Raw genomic sequence first — 21,060 nt, 5'->3', positions numbered from 1 at the left:
TGGTTTATCCATTTCTCATCTATAAAAAAAGCAGCAGTGCTGAATGTTTAGGGACCACCAATAGCCTCTGTGCTTCAAAATACAATATGGACTGCCCAGAAGAGTAGATCAAAGGTAAAGCTATGTCAAGGTTGTGTCAACAAGGTTCCCAGAAAACAAAATACATATAAATGACGAAATTACAGCAAGTCATAGCATTTCTATGGCAAAGATTACACATTAACTGAAATACAAATATTGAAAGACTGATTCCCTGGTAGCCTATGACCGCAGTTACAGTTTACAGGATCTTAATTTGATCACTCTTTTGTTGCTGAGAAATGCAGATGAGCTTTGTGATTTACATAAATTCACTGTAAAACCACACTAACACATGGTTATATTAACAGTATTGCACTTTTGATGTAGCCTAGGATAATAGCCTAACCACCGATCAAGCAACATTATGTAATAAACGTTCAAATCCTGTTGCTGCAGGATTATTTTTGCAGTGATAATATTGGTCAAATTAAGATCCTAGATCTGTATGCTCAAATACGTTTAATTTTGTTTTATCACTATCGGGGATGGGACAAGAGATAAACAACATTACATAACAACATTGGACAGCATTACAAATGCTTTTTTTTATATAGTATGTCTAAGCTGGAAGTAGAAGCCTAAGTGTTGTTGTCCATTAGTTTACTCCAATTAAGGGGAGGGGTGGTAGGTTTAGGGGAAAATAATAAAGGAAAATATATTTTAAAAAATATCTCTATTTTATATATTTACAATAAAATATATGGAGGATTGGAAATTATGCAGACAATTACATTGATGGAAGCCACAATCTATCTGCAATATTAAAGCTGATCTATCAGGTCAATATCGAGGATGGGACAAGAGATAAACAACATTACATAACAACATTGGACGGTATTACAAATGCCTTTTTTTGTTATCCAACTCATGTTTGCACCAGAAAGAAGATTTGAGAAATTATATAATTCACTTGATGACAACTTGACAATTCAATAGAGTGGGGGTACTACAACTCAGATATAGTTATTGTTGACAACTTGGCAGTTCAATAGAGTGGGGGTACTACATCTCAGATCCAGTTATTGTTGACCACTTGGCAGTTCAATAGAGTGAGGGTACTAAATCTCAGGGTTAGTTTGGATATACTTGAGCTGCAATAAATAAAGGTGACATAAGATGTAGTTTGCAAGAGACAATATTGACTGTACATGCATAAAAACATAAATAAATGCAATAAATACAATGTACAATATACAAAAAACTATTGAGTAATACTGCAGAAAGACATTTCACAGGTGAAAAAGATCTCAAATTGATATGATATGGCTACTGAACTTAGTCCAATAGATAATTCTATAAGATACACTTTGGGATAATAACAAGGCCTCTGATGACCTTAATGTTTTTTTTTAACTTAAACTCAAATGAATAAGCTAAGGAAGATACACATTTTCAAGTAACATGATGCTAAGATAAAACAATGTGATGGTTGAATACCAGCTCTTTGAGTAAGGGTTACATGTTATGAACTGTACATTACACATCTGATGATAGAAGTATGTTTTGGTTGATTGCAAACATAGATTGCTAAGATGTTTTTACCTTTTTTTTTACCTACGAGAAGGTAAACAAGAACGGTTGGGGCTAAAAATAACAAGATAACTAATGTAAAATATACTGTGTCTGTAAAATGTAGATAGGTTCAGAACTTTTGTGAAACAGCACAGTTGATAAATATATGGTAAATAGAAGTCTAAACTGGATGGTGTTCAGTGATAGATGGGAGGGGTGGCAGGTAGCTGAAGGTTGGGGCTAAAAACAAACAGAAGATAACTATTGTAAAATATATTATGTCCGTAAAATGTATATAGCATGTATAAGCTCGAAGTAGAAGCCTATGTGTTGTTGTCCATTAGTTTACTCCAATTAGGGGAGGGGTGGTAGGGTTAGGGGAAAATAATAAAGGAAAATATATTTTAAAAATATCGATATTTTAGATATTTACCAAAAAAATGGAAATGGTGCAGACAATTGCATTGATGGAAGCCACAATCTTTATGCAATATTAAAGCTGATTCAATTACATTGATAGAAGCCACAATTATATGCAATATTAAAGCCCCCCCCCCCATTTGGATGGCGCAAAAGGAGGTGTGCTGGATGTTGAAATATGCCAATAACATGACGTGGTGACGTGGTGTAGTGGTGACGTGGTGTAGAACCCTTAAATACCTGGATTTTCATAGAGATAGTTTTATTAAACCAACGGAGGAGGATCAAATCTTTACTTTCATTTTGGATCATTTGGATAACAATGAGTGGTGGATGTCCATACTTCGAGAAAAAGTACTTGTATGCAATCATTATTGCATTTCAAATTCTTTTTTTAGTCATATGTTTGTGACATTTCAAAGACATCATATAATTGAGCTGAATGCTAAATAAATTATCTTTATCATTATTATGATTTGTATGACAGCTAATCAATGCCAATACATGTGTATTTTCATTCCCCAGGTTATTCAAGAGCAAGCTGCATCTGAATGAGGAGGAGGCAGATGACTCTCAAAAAGGAATTAACGAGGCCAGCAAAGGTGGCATCATTTATGGTGACTACCTTCAGGTAAAGCGTTCTCTATCTTCATCTAACTTAATCTTCTACAAGGTTTCTGACATAGTATCTTTGTCTTCTGCAGATGGAATATATACTCCAGCCCTTATAGGCTAACATAAGGGGTGGAATGGAAGTACAATTTTAATTTGTGTTAGCTGTAGTACTAAATGTTATTTGTTTTGTTCCATTATAGCTTGACAAGGTTGTGACGGCCCAAGTTCTTCAGAGTGAACTGAAAGGGAACAAGATCCACGATGAACATCTTTTCATTGTCACCCACCAAGGTGAAGTATGTTTGTGGTCAAATATCATCAAGATTTGAGAATCAATAGAGGAATTGTAATCATAGTATGCATGCATGCCCTTAGGTTCCATTTGAAATCCAGTCAATTCAATAAATTAATCTAACCTTTTCATTGTGGTTGCACCTAATCCTGGAAGACTTGAATAGCAATTCACTACCAACTTTCCATCAACAAATGACCAATTTAATTTAATTGCAAAGGTAGGACATTATGATTAATATAATTTTTATTATTTTATTTCAGCATATGAACTCTGGTTCAAGCAGATTCTTTGGGAACTGGATTCAGTGCGAGAGATTTTCATCAGTGGACATGTAAGTACCTCAGAAAGCAAGAGTACCCTGACAAACATTTCAATCCGAGCAATGTGTTTGTTTTTTCTAAATTAAAGGTACATTCTAGAAATTAAAGTTGATATTGTGTACATCAAGTTGTGGCTTGAACTGAACATATAGTTCGTAAATGATTAAAATACAATACGAGTCAATGTTTTAACTCATTAAACCACAAAATATAAACAATGTCAATGACCTAAACCTTTTTTCGTGGGTGTTAAGCGGTGTGCTTCTTTCTGTCCAATACGGTCCAATTGCAGCACTCCTAGAAGCCAAAAAGTTATAGAGCTCATCTTTAAAATGGTCATGCTTCACCAGGTTCGTGATGAACGCAACATGCTGAAGGTCAACACCCGCATACATAGGATCGTTATGATCTTCAGGCTGCTGGTCGACCAGTTCTCTGTGCTCGAGACAATGACCGCCTTGGACTTCTATGACTTCAGGTAAGCCCCATAGTTAACCCATGGAGAACCTTTAGCTTATATAAATCTTTGTAAACCTTTAACCTCATAAAATGATACCCTCTTTACAATTGTAACACTCATTACTCGTGTGTGTTGTAGAGAGTACCTGTCCCCTGCCTCCGGGTTCCAAAGTCTCCAATTCCGTCTGTTGGAGAACAAGATTGGGGTCCCTGACAACCTGAGGGTCCCCTACAACAGGCGTCACTACAGGGACAACTTCAAAGGACATGAGAGTGAGATGCTGCTCAGTTCTGAGAAGGAGCCTTGTCTGCTGAAATTGGTAGAGGTGTGTGAGAAGAACTAAAGAAAAATGACTGAAAAGTATGAAAAGAGATACTGTTTGAATACTTGATATCATATTAGTATTGAGTAATACTGTTTGTTGTTCTATTCAGAAATGGCTGGAAAGGACCCCAGGTCTTGAAGGCAATGGATTCAACTTTTGGAAAAAACTGGAAGCCAACATCTTTGAAGGATTGTGTCTTGAGAAAAAGAAAATCGTGGTATGGGCTGTTTTAAAATAATCAAGTACCAAAAACTTGCCACAACATTACTTATAAGGTTACATAAATATAAAATAATCTGATCAAAAACTATGATCGTATTTGTCCTTTTGGCAGAAAATGCCAGACTCTGAGGAGAAGGAGGAGATGATGGAAGAGCTGACGAAGCAAAAAGAGCTCTTCACTTCTCTGTTTGACATCAAAAGACATGAGCATCTTTTGAGCAAAGGTGAGTACCTGCATCCAGGCTGAGCATCTAACACCAACTGCCTCAACAATTCACTACCCATAATTAGTTGAAAACTACAGATCCCAGGTCTAAGAAACCATCCTGTTGTTTGGCCAGGTGAGAGACGGATCTCCTACAAGGCTCTCCAAGGAGCTCTGATGATTTACTTCTACAGGTAAGGAGGGTTCCTTACAGTTTAGGCAGGCTTATGTTGGTCACCATTTGAGACGCCATTATTACATTGTGGATTGTTCTGATATTTTTAGGGAGGAGCCCAGGTTCCAGGTTCCCTTCCAACTCCTGTCCAACCTGATGGACATTGATACCCTCATGACAAAATGGAGATGTAAGTTACATCCAAAGACATATTGTATGTAAAGAACAGTTACAGGTGTCTACAGGTGTCCCTTACACCATTTGTATTTCGCACTAGATAACATGCTTTCAACTGTCTAGAGTATCATTGATCTGGAAGACTTGAAATAACAAGTGTAATATTCCTCCTGTGTCTCAGACAACCATGTGTGCATGGTGCACAGAATGATTGGTAGCAAAGCAGGCACTGGAGGCTCCTCTGGCTACCACTACCTGCGCTCTACTGTCAGGTATGTCATATATGATTAGCTATTGAAATAAACCAGATCCAAAGCAATCCAGGGTTACTGTCAAGCACATGCTCTTATACCCCTTCAAGGAGCTAAGTAGGTGTTCGTTCTCTCTCACACAGTGATCGCTACAAAGTCTTTGTGGATCTCTTCAACCTGGCCACATTTTTGATACCTCGACACTGGGTGCCCAAGCTGGACCCCAATGAGCACACGTTTCTGTTCACTGCAGAGTACTGTGACAGCTCCTACTGCAGTAGTGAGGATTCAGACTAGAACCTGTTAACTGTCGAAAGTGGTCAGTTCAGATGGAGAAAAGGTGACAACGAAAGGGAGACTCTTTAAACTATGAAGACACACTAGACCCAGGGAGCATTATATAATATATATAAAATATAATTTATTTATAATGGGACAAGTAACATAGTATATCATCCTAACCACAAACTGACTGCATGTATATATTGTTTATATAATTATTTAGTGTTTATAAAGTATATTGTTTATATAATATTGTGCTGTATTTAAAGTAAGAAAGAATTTGATCTATGTACATAGCCTAATGAATGATAATCATGAACCGACCCATGCACTTTGGGTTATTCTGAATGTGTACCCTAAAGAAGTCATCTTTTTTAGAGTAATATGTTTTTGTACAGTACTTCGATATTGGTGCATTGAGTGTTTTTATGTGATGTCAGAGAAATGACCTGTAGACTTTGTTCAACATATAAAATGAGCACAGGACTGCAAAGAAATATATTTTATTGTATCAGAAGAATATAAAATGTATCGGTCTCAATAAACATATAGTATTGAAAAGGTTCCCTGAAAATGACTTTGACCTCCATGGGAATCGTCTTGAAAATAATTCCTTCTAGAGTTGATTGAGAATTTGGCAGTACTGAACCAATGAATGAATCCCTTTAGAAAAAACATCAACGTCACCATGGCTCACACAGTCACAGGAAGACAGCAGTCACAGAGTCGGCAATACCTACAGAAAGGACAGGAATGGGGAGATTTGACATGGAGCTATAACTTTAAAATGATTGACAAGGCATTTCCACAGCAAATCATTGATAGTCACTCACTGCTTATGAAAACGAATTCCTCCAATAAAGAAGGACTGATTAAGATGAGCCCATCACAATGTCTACAGTGTGAAGGAGACTGTGGCTCAATCCCTGCCAGTCATGCAGGAGGTAACGTGTTAAATCATCACCTTGTGACCTGTCATCAAGGCAAAGGGTGCCTGCTTTGAATAATCTAAAATATATTTTGATTTGTTTAAAACTCTTTTTGGTTAATACATGACTCCATATGTGTTATTTCATAGTTTTGATATCTTCATTATTATTCTACAATGTAGAAAATAGTAAAAAATAAAGAAAAACCCTTGAATGACTAGGTGTGTCCAAACTTTTGACTGGTAATATATATAGCCTTGAGGTGTGTTGGGTCATTGTCCTGTTGAAAAACAAATGATAGTCCCACTAAGCGCAAACAAGATAGGATGGCGCATCGCTGCAAAATGCTGTGGTAGCCATGCTGGTTAAGTGGGCATTGAATTGTAAATAAATCACAAACAGTGTCACCAGCAAAGCATCCCCACACCTCCCCCTCCATGCTTCACAGTGGGAGCCACACATGCGGAGATCATCCGTTCACCTACTCTGCATCTCACAAAGACACAGCGGTTGGAACCAAAAATCTCAAATTTGGCCAGCATCCCAGAGTTGCCTCTTCACTGTTGACATTGAGTGTTTTGCGGGTACTATTTAATGAAGTTGCCAGTTGAGGACTTGTGAGGCGTCTGTTTCTCATACTAGACACTAATGTACTTGTCCTCTTACTCAGTTGTGCACCGGGGCCTCCCACTCCTTTCTATTCTGGTTAGAGACAGTTTGTGCTGTTCTGTGAAAGGAGGAGTACACAGCGTTGTACGAGATCTTCAGTTTCTTGGCAATTTCTCACATGGAATAGCCTTCATTTCTCAGAACAAGAATAGACTGACAAATTTCAGAAGAAAGTTCTTTGTTTCTGGCCATTTTGAGCCTGTAATCGAACCCACAAATGCTGATGCTCAAAAATACTCAACTAGTCTAAAGAAGGCCAGTTTTATTGCTTCTTTAAATCAGCACAACAGTTTTCAGCTGTGCTAACAATTGCAAAAGGGTTTTCTAATGATCAACTAGCCTTTTAAAATTATAAACTTGGATTAGCTAACACTGTGCCATTGGAACACAGGAGTGATGGTTGCTGATAATGGGCCTCTATACACCTATGTAGACATTCCATAAAAAAAAAAAATCTGCCGTTTCCAGCAACAATAGTCATTTACAACATTAACAATGTCTACACGGATATTCTGATCAATTTGATGTTATTTTAAATGGACAAAGATGAGTTTTTCTTTCAAAACCAAGGACATTTCTAAGTGACCCCAAACTTTTGAACGGTAGTGTACATCCATATCTATATAAATGTCACACTATGAGATTGGAATAATACTGGGAAATTGTGAAAATTATGATAATGTCCTTTTAGTGAAAGAGCTGTTTGAAAAGACAGACTGATATTTCAGCCTGTTTTGGTGGGATGGAGTTTGCCCTGCCTGGTGACATAACTGGGCATTAAATGAGTTAGACCAATAAGAAAGAGTTCCAAACTGCTCCGCCAACAACAGCTCATTTTCAGTGTTCCCGTCCCCACTGAGACCACAGGCCAATTTGTTCTTAACTGACTTGCCTAGTTAAATAAAGGTTAAAAAAATTAAAATACCAGACACTTCTCAGACAAAATTCTTGTTTGAGAAATTGGTGAAACACTCTTTTCATGCCACTTCAATACCAAAGATAATTTTCCGTAGCAGGTTAGGAGAATTTTTCGGAGCCAGTTAGGAGAATTATGGTAAGGTTAGGAAAAGGGTTAGCTTAAATGCTCAACCTAAACTGCTACAAAAATCATTTATCATCGAAGTGGTGTGAAACGAGTGTGTCCCTGAGAAATTGCTCATTGCTAAGCAGCTATTTTTGATTATTTTTGACAATTTTAATTGGAAACAATTACAGTAAGGTAGTTAATCGTTCCCCAGAAATGATTTGATACTGAGATAAAAAGAGCTGCATTGGACCTTTAAATGAAAAGCGCTCAGAATATAAAACATTGAATTGACATTATGCTTAGGCAACAGGTATCACCAAACAAATTCCGGGACAATGTTGCATCAGGCAGTGTAAACAGTATACTGTAGATGTAAACAAGTTCAAACTCACCACAAACATTGCCTCCCATTTTAATATAAACATAACCTTCGTTACCCCATGACGTTCCCCATGAGTTTTGTACTATCCAGTATGGCACGTCACCTGAAACAGAGGGTACAATGTTTAGAATGTTCAGTCACACAGTATGGACACTGCTGTATTCCATGCATATGAAACTGGCATCATATCAAAACGTAGTAATAAAATGTAAAAAATAATGACAGAATTCACATCAACTACAAACTTTGTGTGTGTGTTGTTTGTGTGCGTCTTGTGTGTATTTTTCTTTGCTTATTTGTGTGTGTGTGTGTGTCTGTCTGTCTGTGTGTGTCTGAGTATGTGTGGGCACCCAGTTGAATGCATATTTAGTGAGTAAATGGAATACCTGTGGTGTCGTAACCAGTGACCAGCACAGCATGGTTGGCATGGTGGCAGGAGCAGTGGTGCTGCATGATGCCACCCAGATAGTCCTGCCAACTGATGGCATCCACAGTCACAGCCAAGGGTCCCCACTCCACCAACCTGCCCATCATAGCCTCCTCATGCCCACTAGAGAAAACATCACAGGCACCCCACCGGGCAAAGATATCAGATCAACATCCACTTTTGGTTGATGTTTAATTGAATGAATTGTCCAAATGTAATTTCAAAACCATTTGTTGATTTGTGGTAGACATCTGGGTTAAAAAGAGACCAGTCAGGATTCAATCAGATGGTGGATTTGGACAATGCACCATATAAAAGGAAATTTCCTATTGAGCAGACGTGCAGTGTTTACTGTGAATGTGGTCTCTGCAAACAGAGGAATATTGCCTTTGAAATGTCCATTGTGGACTAAGCGCGATCGGATTGAATCCCAGCCAAAATGAGACAAAACCTGTGACTGTTGAAGCATTAAACCACTTAGCCTCGTTAATGCGTCATTACTATGCCCATACAGTAGTAGGTTAATCAGGGATCAAAACACTATCTTGAGCTTGGACCATTTTTTCTGACCACATAACCAGACTACTACAAACACCTTTAACCAGGGCTCAGAGTTCTTCCTGGTCGGGAAAGTATGAGGGAGAAGGGAGCAACGCTAAGCTAGAAAACCATTAAGATAGCTGTAAAAACATTTACATTTACATTTAAGTCATTTAGCAGACGCTCTTATCCAGAGCGACTTACAAAATGGTGCATTCACCTTATGATATCCAGTGGAACAACCACTTTACAATAGTGCATCTAAATATTTTAAGGGGGGGGGTTAGAAGGATTACTTTATCCTATCCTAGGTATTCCTTAAAGAGGTGGGGTTTCAGGTGTCTCCGGAAGGTGGTGATTGACTCCGCTGTCCTGGCGTCGTGAGGGAGCTTGTTCCACCATTGGGGTGCCAGAGCAGCGAACAGTTTTGACTGGGCTGAGCGGGAACTGTGCTTCCTCAGAGGTAGGGGGGCCAGCAGGCCAGTGGTGGATGAACGCAGTGCCCTTGTTTGGGTGTAGGGCCTGATCAGAGCCTGAAGGTATGGAGGTGCCGTTCCCTTCACAGCTCCGTAGGCAATCACCATGGTCTTGTAGCGGATGCGAGCTTCAACTGGAAGCCAGTGGAGAGAGCGGAGGAGCGGGGTGACGTGAGAGAACTTGGGAAGGTTGAACACCAGACGGGCTGCGGCGTTCTGGATGAGTTGTAGGGGTTTAATGGCACAGGCAGGGAGCCCAGCCAACAGCGAGTTGCAGTAATCCAGACGGGAGATGACAAGTGCCTGGATTAGGACCTGCGCCGCTTCCTGTGTGAGGCAGGGTCGTACTCTGCGAATGTTGTAGAGCATGAACCTACAGGATCGGGTCACCGCCTTGATGTTAGTGGAGAACGACAGGGTGTTGTCCAGGATCACGCCAAGTTTCTTAGCACTCTGGGAGGAGGACACAAGGGAGTTGTCAACCGTGATGGCGAGATCATGGAACGGGCAGTCCTTCCCCGGGAGGAAGAGCAGCTCCGTCTTGCCGAGGTTCAGCTTGAGCTGGTGATCCGTCATCCACACTGATATGTCTGACAGACATGCAGAGATGCGATTCGCCGCCTGGTTATCAGAAGGGGGAAAGGAGAAGATTAATTGTGTGTCGTCTGCATAGCAATGATAGGAGAGACCATGTGAGGATATTACAGAGCCAAGTGACTTGGTGTATAGCGAGAATAGGAGAGGGCCTAGAACAGAGCCCTGGGGGACACCAGTGGTGAGAGCGCATGGTGCGGAGACAGATTCTCGCCACGCCACCTGGTAGGAGCGACCTGTCAGGTAGGACGCAATCCAAGCGTGGGCCGCGCCGGAGATGCCCAACTCGGAGAGGGTGGAGAGGAGGATCTGATGGTTCACAGTATCAAAGGCAGCAGATAGGTCTAGAAGTATGAGAGCAGAGGAGAGAGAGTTAGCTTTAGCAGTGCGGAGAGCCTCCGTGACACAGAGAAGAGCAGTCTCAGTTGAATGCCCAGTCTTGAAACCTGACTGATTAGGATCAAGAAGGTCATTCTGAGAGAGATAGCAGGAGAGCTGGCCAAGGACGGCACGTTCAAGAGTTTTGGAGAGAAAAGAAAGAAGGGATACTGGTCTGTAGTTGTTGACATCGGAGGGATCGAGTGTAGGTTTTTTTCCAGAAGGGGTGCAACTCTCGCTCTCTTGAAGACGGAAGGGACGTAGCCAGCGGTCAAGGATGAGTTGATGAGCGAGGTGAGGAAGGGGAGAAGGTCTCCGGAAATGGTCTGGAGAAGAGAGGAGGGGATAGGGTCAAGTGGGCAGGTTGTTGGGCGGCCGGCCGTCACAAGACGCGAGATTTCATCTGGAGAGAGAGGGGAGAAAGAGGTCAAAGCACAGGGTAGGGCAGTGTGAGCAGGACCAGCGGTGTCGTTTGACTTAGCAAACGAGGATCGGATATCGTCAACCTTCTTTTCAAAATGGTTGACGAAGTCATCCGCAGAGAGGGAGGAGGGGGGGAGGGGAGGAGGATTCAGGAGGGAGGAGAAGGTAGCAAAGAGCTTCCTAGGGTTAGAGGCAGATGCTTGGAATTTAGAGTGGTAGAAAGTGGCTTTAGCAGCAGAGACAGAAGAGGAGAATGTAGAGAGGAGTGAGTGAAAGGATGCCAGGTCCGCAGGGAGGCGAGTTTTCCTCCATTTCCGCTCGGCTGCCCGGAGCCCTGTTCTGTGAGCTCGTAGTGAGTCGTCGAGCCACGGAGCAGGAGGGGAGGACCGAGCCGGCCTGGAGGATAGGGGACAGAGAAAATCAAAGGATGCAGAAAGGGAGGAGAGGAGGGTTGAGGAGGCAGAATCAGGAGATAGGTTGGAGAAGGTTTGAGCAGAGGGAAGAGATGATAGGATGGAAGAGGAGAGAGTAGCGGGAGAGAGAGAGCGAAGGTTGGGACGGCGCAATACCATCCGAGTAGGGGCAGAGTGAGAAGTGTTGGATGAGAGCGAGAGGGAAAAGGATACAAGGTAGTGGTCGGAAAATTGGAGGGGAGTTGCAATGAGATTAGTGGAAGAACAGCATCTAGTAAAGATGAGGTCAAGCGTATTGCCTGCCTTGTGAGTAGGGGGGGAAGGTGAGAGGGTGAGGTCAAAAGAGGAGAGGAGTGGAAAGAAGGAGGCAGAGAGGAATGAGTCAAAGGTAGACGTGGGGAGGTTAAAGTCACCCAGAACTGTGAGAGGTGAGCCATCCTCAGGAAAGGAACTTATCAAGGCGTCAAGCTCATTGATGAACTCTCCAAGGGAACCTGGAGGGCGATAAATGATAAGGATGTTAAGCTTGAAAGGGCTGGTAACTGTGACAGCATGGAATTCAAATGAGGAGATAGACAGATGGGTCAGGGGAGAAAGAGAGAATGTCCACTTGGGAGAGATGAGGATTCCAGTGCCACCACCCCGCTGGCTCGATGCTCTAGGGGTATGCGAGAACACGTGGGCAGACGAAGAGAGAGCAGTAGGAGTAGCAGTGTTATCTGTGGTAATCCATGTTTCCGTCAGCGCCAGGAAGTCTAGGGACTGGAGGGTAGCATAGGCTGAGATGAACTCAGCCTTGTTGGCTGCAGACCGGCAGTTCCAGAGGCTGCCGGAGACCTGGAACTCCACGTGGGTCGTGCGCGCTGGGACCACCAGGTTGGAGTGGCAGCGGCCACGCGGTGTGAAGCGTTTGTATGGCCTGTGCAGAGAGGAGAGAACAGGGATAGACAGACACATAGTTGACAAGCTACAGAAGTGTTGTTTCTTGTATTATTGTCTCCTGTGTCTTTAGAGAACTGTTTCACTTTGATATCCTTTTTCTTCTGTCCTGATTTTCTCTTTCTTTTCTTCTGTTAACTAGATATTCTTTGTTGTTCTTCGTTAGCTAGCTAGCTTCTTCCAAAAGAGTCCCTAGCAACTGCTTAGCAACTGGTAAACAATTCAGCTAGCTAAGATAACTACAATTTTATGAAAAATTGTTATTTTTCAAAAGCCTATCTTCTTTGTTTGTTGCTTGTTTTTTCTCCTATTCAGTCTTGCAGTTTTCTTTTGCTTTTTTCCAATGTACTTCACTCTAAAAACCATGTAAATTTCAATATTTGTAGGAGCTCATTTTTCAGCTGCTGCTGCTCAAATTGGAGTTCCGGAACACAGAAACAAAACTAAAGAGGAGTAACAAAAAAAGCTAGTCCGAACCCAGGTTAAAGAGGTTCACCAAGTTAAAAGATGCATGGACCAATAACAGCACAGTGAAATACCTTCAGCAGTGTACCTGTGTAAATAAGAATGTCCCTATTCAGTGACCATAAACATCACATTGTTTTGAGTCAGCAGTGATTTCACCCACAATGCACCTTAACCACAGGAATAAGTTAGTACATGTCTGAATATACAACAGGATATGAGCGTCGGGGACACAGCGGCAGGAACCTCGGTGTTAATGACCCGTCTCTGTCCACAGCATGTTTGTCTGGTAAACAGTGATATTGCATCTGAATCGCAACCACCTTTGAACCTTTGGTGCAGTACTTAATGAAAACATACTACTGCTGCTAGCATTGCACCCTCACTACATTTTTTACATTTTAGCTATTCATGGAACACTCTCATCCAGAGCGACTTACAGGAGCAATTAGGGTTAAGTGCCTTGCTCAAGGGCACAGACAGATTTTTCACCTAGTCGGCTTGGGGATTAGAACCAGCGACCTTTCGGTTACTGGCCCAACGCTCTTAACCGCTGGGCTAACTGCCTCCCTGAACTTGGGAATATACTGTAAAAGAGTCCCTGCTCTATCGTGAAACATTTCCTGAAAGAACATTGGGGTATTTGTGCTTAACTTGTACAGACGGTCTTGTTTATATGCAACTATACGACTGTGCTATATGCCAAGTCACAGTCATATATGACTCAACATAAAAAAGGTGTTGACACTCTTATACCTGTAATCATGGGCAGCAAAGTCCTTCACCAAAACACCATCATGTGACTGAGAAAATAAATGGCAAATTCCAGTCTCGGCCTTATATGGGTATTCTGACTGTTTCACCAACTTAACCCTAGTCTGAAAGAAAAGGACAGGGAGAAGCACATTCAATGCATGTGTATGCTACATGTAAAAATAATTTAATGTTGAATATCTTGTTGATTAAAAGGTATACAGTAGTAGTCTAAAAGTGGAAATCACCATCACTTATAAATAATCAATGACAAACATTTGGTATTACAGGAAATGCTTAAAAGGCCTCAGAAAAACCTATCTGGACCTGTTTCAGCCAGCTCAAGGCCCTGGTAATGGAGCCTCCATTGCAGCCCTGGTTCTTGTAGGAACAGTCAATGACTTGTTGCACACTGAGCTGTTTAAATGGCTGGCCTGATTTGGCATAGACTGACTCTATGGCGCCCACAACACTGAACGCCCAGCAACCTCCACACTGCAATGAGAGATACTGGGCATTCAAGCATCGGCATTTAACATTATAGGAGACATTAACATGAAAATCTAAATATCCAAATAAATTGTTAATATACTTTATAACAAATAGAGATAATATGTCAGCAATATGTGATTTGATGTGGGATGTGTGGAATTTATGCAGTATGAAGATTTCTTATTATGATAACAATGTCCACGTGTCAAAAGATGGATAGTAAGACTATAAAATGGTTCTCCACTGCCATCTACTGACTGTAGTGGAAATGTTCGAAAAAAAAGCAAAGTTACTGTGATAAGTCTCTCATATCAGATGTTCGCAATAGCCTGGGGACAAGGTTACGGTGACACAACATAACACCTACATACATGATTGTCAAGAGGTTTTTTCTTCATAGAAGTTAATACAAAGTGAGTTTTTTAACTTCTATGAGGAGAAAACCTCTATAGACAGAGTTCAAAGTCAACTTCAATAAGGAAGTGTGTCACCTTGAAAAGACAGGTATGTTGATATTTTAAGGAAAAGGAAGCTCTTACTGCTTGTTGATTCTGTACTGATCCGACTGCAGCCTTGACCCTCCAGTCAAACTTGGCAGGCAGTCCCTCTGTCTTCAGTCCTGAGTAGGGAGGGACTGTTTCAGCTGTGGCAGTCAAATACAGTTCTGTAGAGAAAGTCCAATTACATTTCAGTGTTCAAGTTGGCTATAGCGATCTTCTTCCAGTTAATGTGGTGTTTGGCTAGCCTCCATGTTTACTTTGGTTTAAATATCAAATTAATAATCAATACTAACCCAGTCAATCAGTTTTGATCACTGGGAAACAAATACATTCGTTTTTTTGTGTGCATATTATTACCTCTGAATTCATGTATTGATAAATCCGAGAACTGGTTAATGCCATATTTTGCTGAGTCTTTGTCTGTTGACAATGAGTTCAGGTATGCATGCCTTTTGATGGAATTCTGCAACAGACCACGATGTCACTGTACATGTCACAGTAGGCTAACTCTCAAGGCATTTCCAGAAGGTAGAACAATAGTTTTACATCCCACTTAATTTATTTGTTACTTGACAAACATATTTCAAAACGATAAACCTACAGTATATCCATCCCTCTTCCTACGCAAACACGTCAGTCTCTCTTCTGACACAGTGCACGCGCACAGCTGCAACTCCCCACCTCCGGGGCAAATACAGTTTCATTCAACTAATAGAAATACGAAAAAGCCATAACACCGGCAGGCCTACCTTAAAATAAGATCTGCGCCGATGATAACAATCGCTGTGGAGTTTATAATTCCGATGAAATTGTTCCCTAAACGACTCGAAATCAACATCAGTGCCTGCAGAGCAGTTGGACTTCCTGATAGTTTTCCAAACGCCACTACAACGAGCAACATCGGGAAAAGTAAGTATGCCTAAGTTTAGGAGGAACATGAGAAACAATGTAACACCCGTCATTTGACGTGAAGGACAAACGACATTGTAGCCTAAAATATATACGTTTTAGCTCAATTTCCTCTTAGCCGTCTCCGTTTTTCTTCTTCTCTGAGTTCAATTCAGGAGACTAGACCTACACCTTTACACAGACAATACCGCCACCTATTGAGTTCATAGATATTATGGATTTAGTGGACAATTGGGCCATAATAAATGATGTAACGTTACAAATTAAGCATATAATCAAAAAAAGTATAATGACAAATTGTATGTATTCCACCTGGATTGATATGGACATTAGATGAAGGTAGCCTATGGTTTTCTGGCAAGAGTCTTCTCCACTTGAGGGCGGTTTAGTACCATTAATGCAAGCACTATTATCAGAAGTCTAAGAACATGTAGTGTAGCCTATGTACAGTATGTATCCTATAGGGTGGTTGTGTAAGTGTAGATAAGTGAAAATGAAATCAGCATGCACATTTTTATAGACTCCCTTTGTTTTTGTCCTAGCTGGTAACCAAGTCTATTTTATTTTGAGTCCCAAATCATGTTTTTTTTTTTTTAATGACACACAGCCTAGGGGTAGGCTATGTCACTGTTTTTGAATCATACTTTGGTAGCCTATATCTAGCATCTCGGATGCTCAGTATGTTTTGCACCAGTTCAATTAAATGTTAGGCCGTACTGTTCCATGAATAAAATATGTTATTTCCCACTGTAGCCCAGTCTACATCTTCTCCATCTTATTGTTAATTTAGGGCCGTCCCATCTTTTCCATTTTTAAAATAGGAAATTGCATTAATGTCAAAAGGTTTTCTGCACGGCTTGCCTTCATAATTGCTGCAATTTGTTTGCTCTCCACTTTTACCATTCATAGGAGTCTGTAAACCCAGATAACAAATAGATGAATATTCTTTAGCCAAGTGAACAACCGTGTCGTCCTCCAAAAGTCAGGACTCAGCAATAACTTGTATTAAAATGTTAACCTCCTCTCTGATAGGCTAATGGGAAAGTAGAGAACTTGTTACCGTGACACCCATAGGCAATTTATCCCTAGTTGCAAAATAGTGAAGTACTGTATGCCCCCACCAGGGGCGCAACTTTGGTTTTAGAAGTGGGGGGGACATAATTATTATGATTATATATATATTTTTATCCAGTCAGATAAACAATCCAAACAGCCTACCCGACCTCTCGGATGCGTCCGCATGGTCCTAAAGCACACAACTGCCTTGTTTTGTATCACATTGAAATGCTAAAACTGGGGGGGACAAAAATGCAATTTCAGAATGTGGTGAATGTCCTCCCTGTCCCCAGTGAAGGTTGCGCCCCTGGTCCCCACCAAACCACTCTCCATCATCAATAGCTTCAGATGAAGACTGTGGGTGCATGACAGTTTTTTCTCAGAAATGACCTACATGTTCTTGCCTCGTGAGTTGATCTTATTGAGAGGGAGCCATCAGGTCCCAGAATGGTGTAGACAGGGCAAGAAAGCATCACTGTCTTGAACATTCTGGTGCCACAAATTATTTACATTTCAATAGCTATGTATTCAATGAAGTGTTGTTGTCAGCTTGTGTTATTATATCAACCTTCTAATGACATTCTTTTGTGTAGTGTAGAATAGATTATTTTGTGTAGTGTAGACTAGATGCTGTTGTGTGGTATAGACTAGATTCTGTTGACTCTTGGAAACGTGCGTGCGGGCGGGCATACTTGCATGTGTGTCTGTGCACACATGTAACTTTAATTGTGTTGGGGCAGTTGAGAGACGAGACAGGTAATGGAAAACAAGAAGAGGCTCCACGGTGCTCTGTGATCTTTACCCTGTCCCCACAACCTCCGCCTGGCCGGGACACCAGGACCGCACATCAGTAGCACCTCATTGCTTACCTGAGAGGCTACCACTGTGATGTGACACACAAGGAGAAAGAGGGGGATGAAGAAAGGGTGTGAGAGGGGTGAAAAGGTCAACAGGAGGTGTGGAGTTGGGAGCTGACAGACTATGTTCACCTTTTCACCTTCACCCCTCAAACACAAACACAGGCATGCGCACGTACGTACAAACACACTTTTTTACTAAACTCCCTATGGTGTGACACATCCATGCAAAAGTGGCAGTTATTTGTGTGGCCTGTATTTAACCATGCAAACACCCAAACAGTGCAAGAACTGTTTCATTCCAAACTAGTCTGAGACCTTCTGTCAAGTTGACGTCACATTGTATGCCCTCTTAAAAGACTCCCGACCTCGTCACCTGCAACACCAGAGCCCCGACACTTAGATGTTTTACAGCTCAACGTTTGAAAATAACAAACTCATTATGTTAGTCCCTGACACACATATGAATGCACACACACACTCTCTCTCTCCTTCCCACCCTTCACTCTGACAAATCTCTCCCGACCATCCCAACATAAATCAGACATACTCACCATCCAGCTACATGGCTGCATAATAAAGCTTCCCGCTTGGCTCACCCCTTAATTCATTGTTTGTGTGTGTGCGTGTGTGCTTTTATGTGCTTGTATGTGCGCGTGTTTGTGTCGCGATGTACTCAGCATACTTAGCCGCAGTTACTTAATAAAAGCCCATTTTATCTCAGCAGACGGCAGCGTAATCAATTTTTTATGAAGTGAATGGTGAAATAAGGTTATGTCTTGGGCAAGTGAAAGAATCAAGAGGCTATGCTCTGTTTGAAAGGAACATTACACAAGAAGTTTGTCATTTACTCAGTATTTTATTAGCATTAAATATCAATCCAGATAATTGCTGAAAATGAAAAGTTTAGATTATACATAGGAATACCATTGATATAGGGCGTCCATACGTGCCTGGGGATGGTATGTACCAGTTCCCTGCAGATATTGCTGAGGTTATGACTGACAAAGTGAGAAACTGCTGAACATGAATATCACACCTCGCCAGACATGGATTGAGTCAAATCAGCAATCACTTAACAGAAGAACACAGTTTATCATGTGAAAGTGAGTGTGGAAGGCTGTGTGAAACAAAAGTGAAATCTACTCCGGGGGTGGTGGAGCTGGGCTGGTTGGTTGAACCATGTTAGAGTTGGAGATGGGTTGCTATGCAACTGTGATTCAAAAAGTCCATGCTGCAGTCAGGAGCCCTAAGGCACGGAGAGCACGTTTCAACAACTGCATCGGCTGGTGTGACTTGAAGTAACGACAGCTAAAGATTGGACTTACACTTCAAATGTCAACTTTTCACAAACTTTTTTTTTATTCACTGTTGTTCCTGTTTTATATCAAAACAGATTATTGACTGTGAAAATCAAGAGGAGAATTGCAAGTTGATAATGGTTATATTGAATGTCTGATATAAATACGCTGACATATAGAAACAATGTATGAAGAAACCACCTTGAGTTTCACCTGTGAAACTATTGGTCCTTTATCTTGGTTGTATTGACTTAGGAAGTATATATCCCTTTTCAAGTTTTCCTTCATAAGGATGTGATGTAACAGTACTGTGATGTCAGATGCAGATGCCCCCTTTTAGATTTGTGGATGCCGTGCTAAGCTCCCTTTATTTATTCACTTATTCATCCTTCTACACACACGCATGCAGGCAGACAGGAACACACACACACACACACACACACACACACACACACACACACACACACACACACACACACACACACCCAACACATTTTAAGGTCACAGGGAATTCCCAATCTCCATGTAGCCCTACATACAGTATAATGTGTATATTTAATACCATTGAGGAATGCAAGTATACAGGGAGCGATTTGATTATTGTACAGTGGTTAATTTAGGGGGCCGAGGGTCTGGCGAATGAATGGCGGCACACATGGCCAGCTGAGGGAGGAAAATGGATAGCAGCAACACCACCAGCGACCTTCCCTCCCCACCTCTCTCGACACCTCAAGAATGTGCTTCTTGTTCACCCTCTCGGCTGGAAACATCCTGGAGAACGACGTTTCATCTATGTAAACGTTCGAGGTCACGCAACTACCACCACCCCAGATAGCCTGGGGGAAATTGATCACATCAAACAACCAGTCTCACTCCACACACACACACGTACACACACAGGTACACACACACACACACACGTACACACACACACACGTACACACACACATACACCAGACCTTTAATTGGAGACTGAGGCCTTTTGGGAAAAGGGTCACCTTAATGGGGAGGGCAGGGGCTCTGGAGATAAGGTTTGAACTTACATTATCAAGTCGTGTGGCGTGCAGCGATGTAATGACTAGTGAAGGCGGAAAGGCACCCTAAACCACCTCTGTGTTTAATGTGATGCCTCTCTGTCACACGCTGGCTGAGGTGGGAATAGGCTGAAGTTGCCCTTAGACAGTGATCTTGGGTCAGTTTTGCATTTCTCCCACATGGTTAAAGGCCCAGTGCAATCAAAAATGTGATTGACCTGTGTTTATACATATACAGTACCATTCAAAAGTTTGCCAATTAGTAGGACACACCTACTCATTGGCAACAGTGAGAGGCGACTCTGGGATGCTGGCCTTCGAGGCAGAGTTACTCTGTCCAGTGTCTGTGTTCTTTTGCCCATCTTAATATTTTATTTTTGTTGGCCAGTCTGAGATATAGCTTTTTCTTTGCAACTCTGCCGAGAAGGCCAGCATCCCGGAGTCGGCTCTTCACTGTTGACGTTGAGACTGGTGTTTTACGGGTACTATTTAATGAAGCTGCCAGTTGAGGAAACTAGACACTCCCTCTAATGTACTTGTCCTCTTTCTATTCTGATTAGAGCCAGTTTGCGCTGTTCTGTGAAGGGAGTAGTACACAGCGTTGTTTGAGATCTTCAGTTTCTTGGCAATTTCTCGCATGGAATAGCCTTCATTTCTCAGAACAAGAATAGACTGATGAGTTTCAGAAGAAAGTTATTTGTTTCTGGCCATTTTGAGCCTGTAATCGAACCCAAAAATGCGGATGCTCCAGATACTCAACTAGTCTAAAGAAGGCCGGTTTTATTGCCTCTTTAATCAGCACAACAGTTTTCAGCTGTGCTAACATAATTGCAAAAGGATTTTCTAATGATCAATTAGCCTTTTAAAATGATAAACTTGAATTAGCTAACACAACGTGCCATTGGAAAACAGGAGTGATGGTTGCCAATATTGGGCCTCTGTACGCCTATGTAGATATAACATAAAAAAATCTGCCGTTTCCAGCTACAATTGTCATTTACAACATTAACAATGGCTACACTGTATTTCTGATCAATGTGATGTTATTTTAATAGACAAAAAAATTGCTTTTCTTTAAAACCTCTTACATCTAGACGTTCCGCTAGCGGAACACCTGCTCCAATATCCAATGATAGGCGTGGCGCGAATTACAAAT

The 21,060-nt window shown here is 41.5% G+C and overlaps 2 protein-coding genes across 5 annotated transcripts; one reads left to right on the top strand and one right to left on the bottom strand.

Moving 5' to 3' along the window:
- The first annotated feature begins 2,251 nt into the window (after positions 1-2,251).
- Positions 2,252-5,901, top strand: tdo2a (tryptophan 2,3-dioxygenase a). Of its 2 annotated transcripts, none has more exons than XM_014199209.2 (12): positions 2,252-2,367; positions 2,539-2,644; positions 2,829-2,919; positions 3,184-3,254; positions 3,594-3,721; positions 3,842-4,028; positions 4,138-4,245; positions 4,363-4,474; positions 4,592-4,649; positions 4,741-4,820; positions 4,989-5,079; positions 5,202-5,901. In XM_014199209.2, the coding sequence occupies exons 1-12, from the start codon at positions 2,336-2,338 to the stop codon at positions 5,353-5,355; spliced, it is 1,218 nt and encodes a 405-aa protein (XP_014054684.1). In that variant the 5' UTR covers positions 2,252-2,335; the 3' UTR covers positions 5,356-5,901. The 2 variants fall into 2 exon arrangements, with proteins under 2 accessions (XP_014054684.1, XP_014054683.1); XM_014199208.2 differs by having other exon boundaries at positions 2,280-2,373.
- ctso (cathepsin O) lies at positions 5,828-15,829 on the bottom strand. Of its 3 annotated transcripts, none has more exons than XM_014199182.2 (8): positions 15,497-15,818; positions 15,105-15,210; positions 14,787-14,866; positions 14,083-14,250; positions 13,759-13,880; positions 8,734-8,897; positions 8,358-8,450; positions 5,828-6,076 (listed from the first exon to the last, which is right to left on the bottom strand). In XM_014199182.2, exons 1-8 carry the CDS (start codon positions 15,707-15,709, stop codon positions 6,042-6,044), a joined length of 981 nt encoding a protein of 326 aa, XP_014054657.1. In that variant the 5' UTR covers positions 15,710-15,818; the 3' UTR covers positions 5,828-6,041.
- Positions 15,830-21,060: the final 5,231 nt, after the last annotated feature.

Source organism: Salmo salar, chromosome ssa05, assembly GCF_905237065.1.
Source record: "Salmo salar chromosome ssa05, Ssal_v3.1, whole genome shotgun sequence".
Lineage (NCBI taxonomy): Eukaryota > Metazoa > Chordata > Actinopteri > Salmoniformes > Salmonidae > Salmo > Salmo salar.
This window is presented reverse-complemented; position numbering and strand designations above follow the sequence as displayed.

Bases quoted from the DNA above. Each gene is read 5' to 3' on its own strand.
- ctso (XM_014199182.2), bottom strand. From the start codon at position 15,709: ATGACGGGTGTTACATTGTTTCTCATGTTCCTCCTAAACTTAGGCATA. The intron at 8,451-8,733 runs GTATTCCATTTA...CCTCTGTTTCAG, and splicing joins CACTGGTTACGACACCACAG to GTGACGTGCCATACTGGATA. The intron at 6,077-8,357 runs GTGAGTTTGAAC...TCCTTTCTGTAG, and splicing joins AATGGGAGGCAATGTTTGTG to GTATTGCCGACTCTGTGACT.
- tdo2a (XM_014199208.2), top strand. From the start codon at position 2,336: ATGAGTGGTGGATGTCCATACTTCGAGAAAAAGTACTT. The intron at 3,722-3,841 runs GTAAGCCCCATA...TGTGTGTTGTAG, and splicing joins TTGGACTTCTATGACTTCAG to AGAGTACCTGTCCCCTGCCT. The intron at 5,080-5,201 runs GTATGTCATATA...TCTCTCACACAG, and splicing joins TACCTGCGCTCTACTGTCAG to TGATCGCTACAAAGTCTTTG.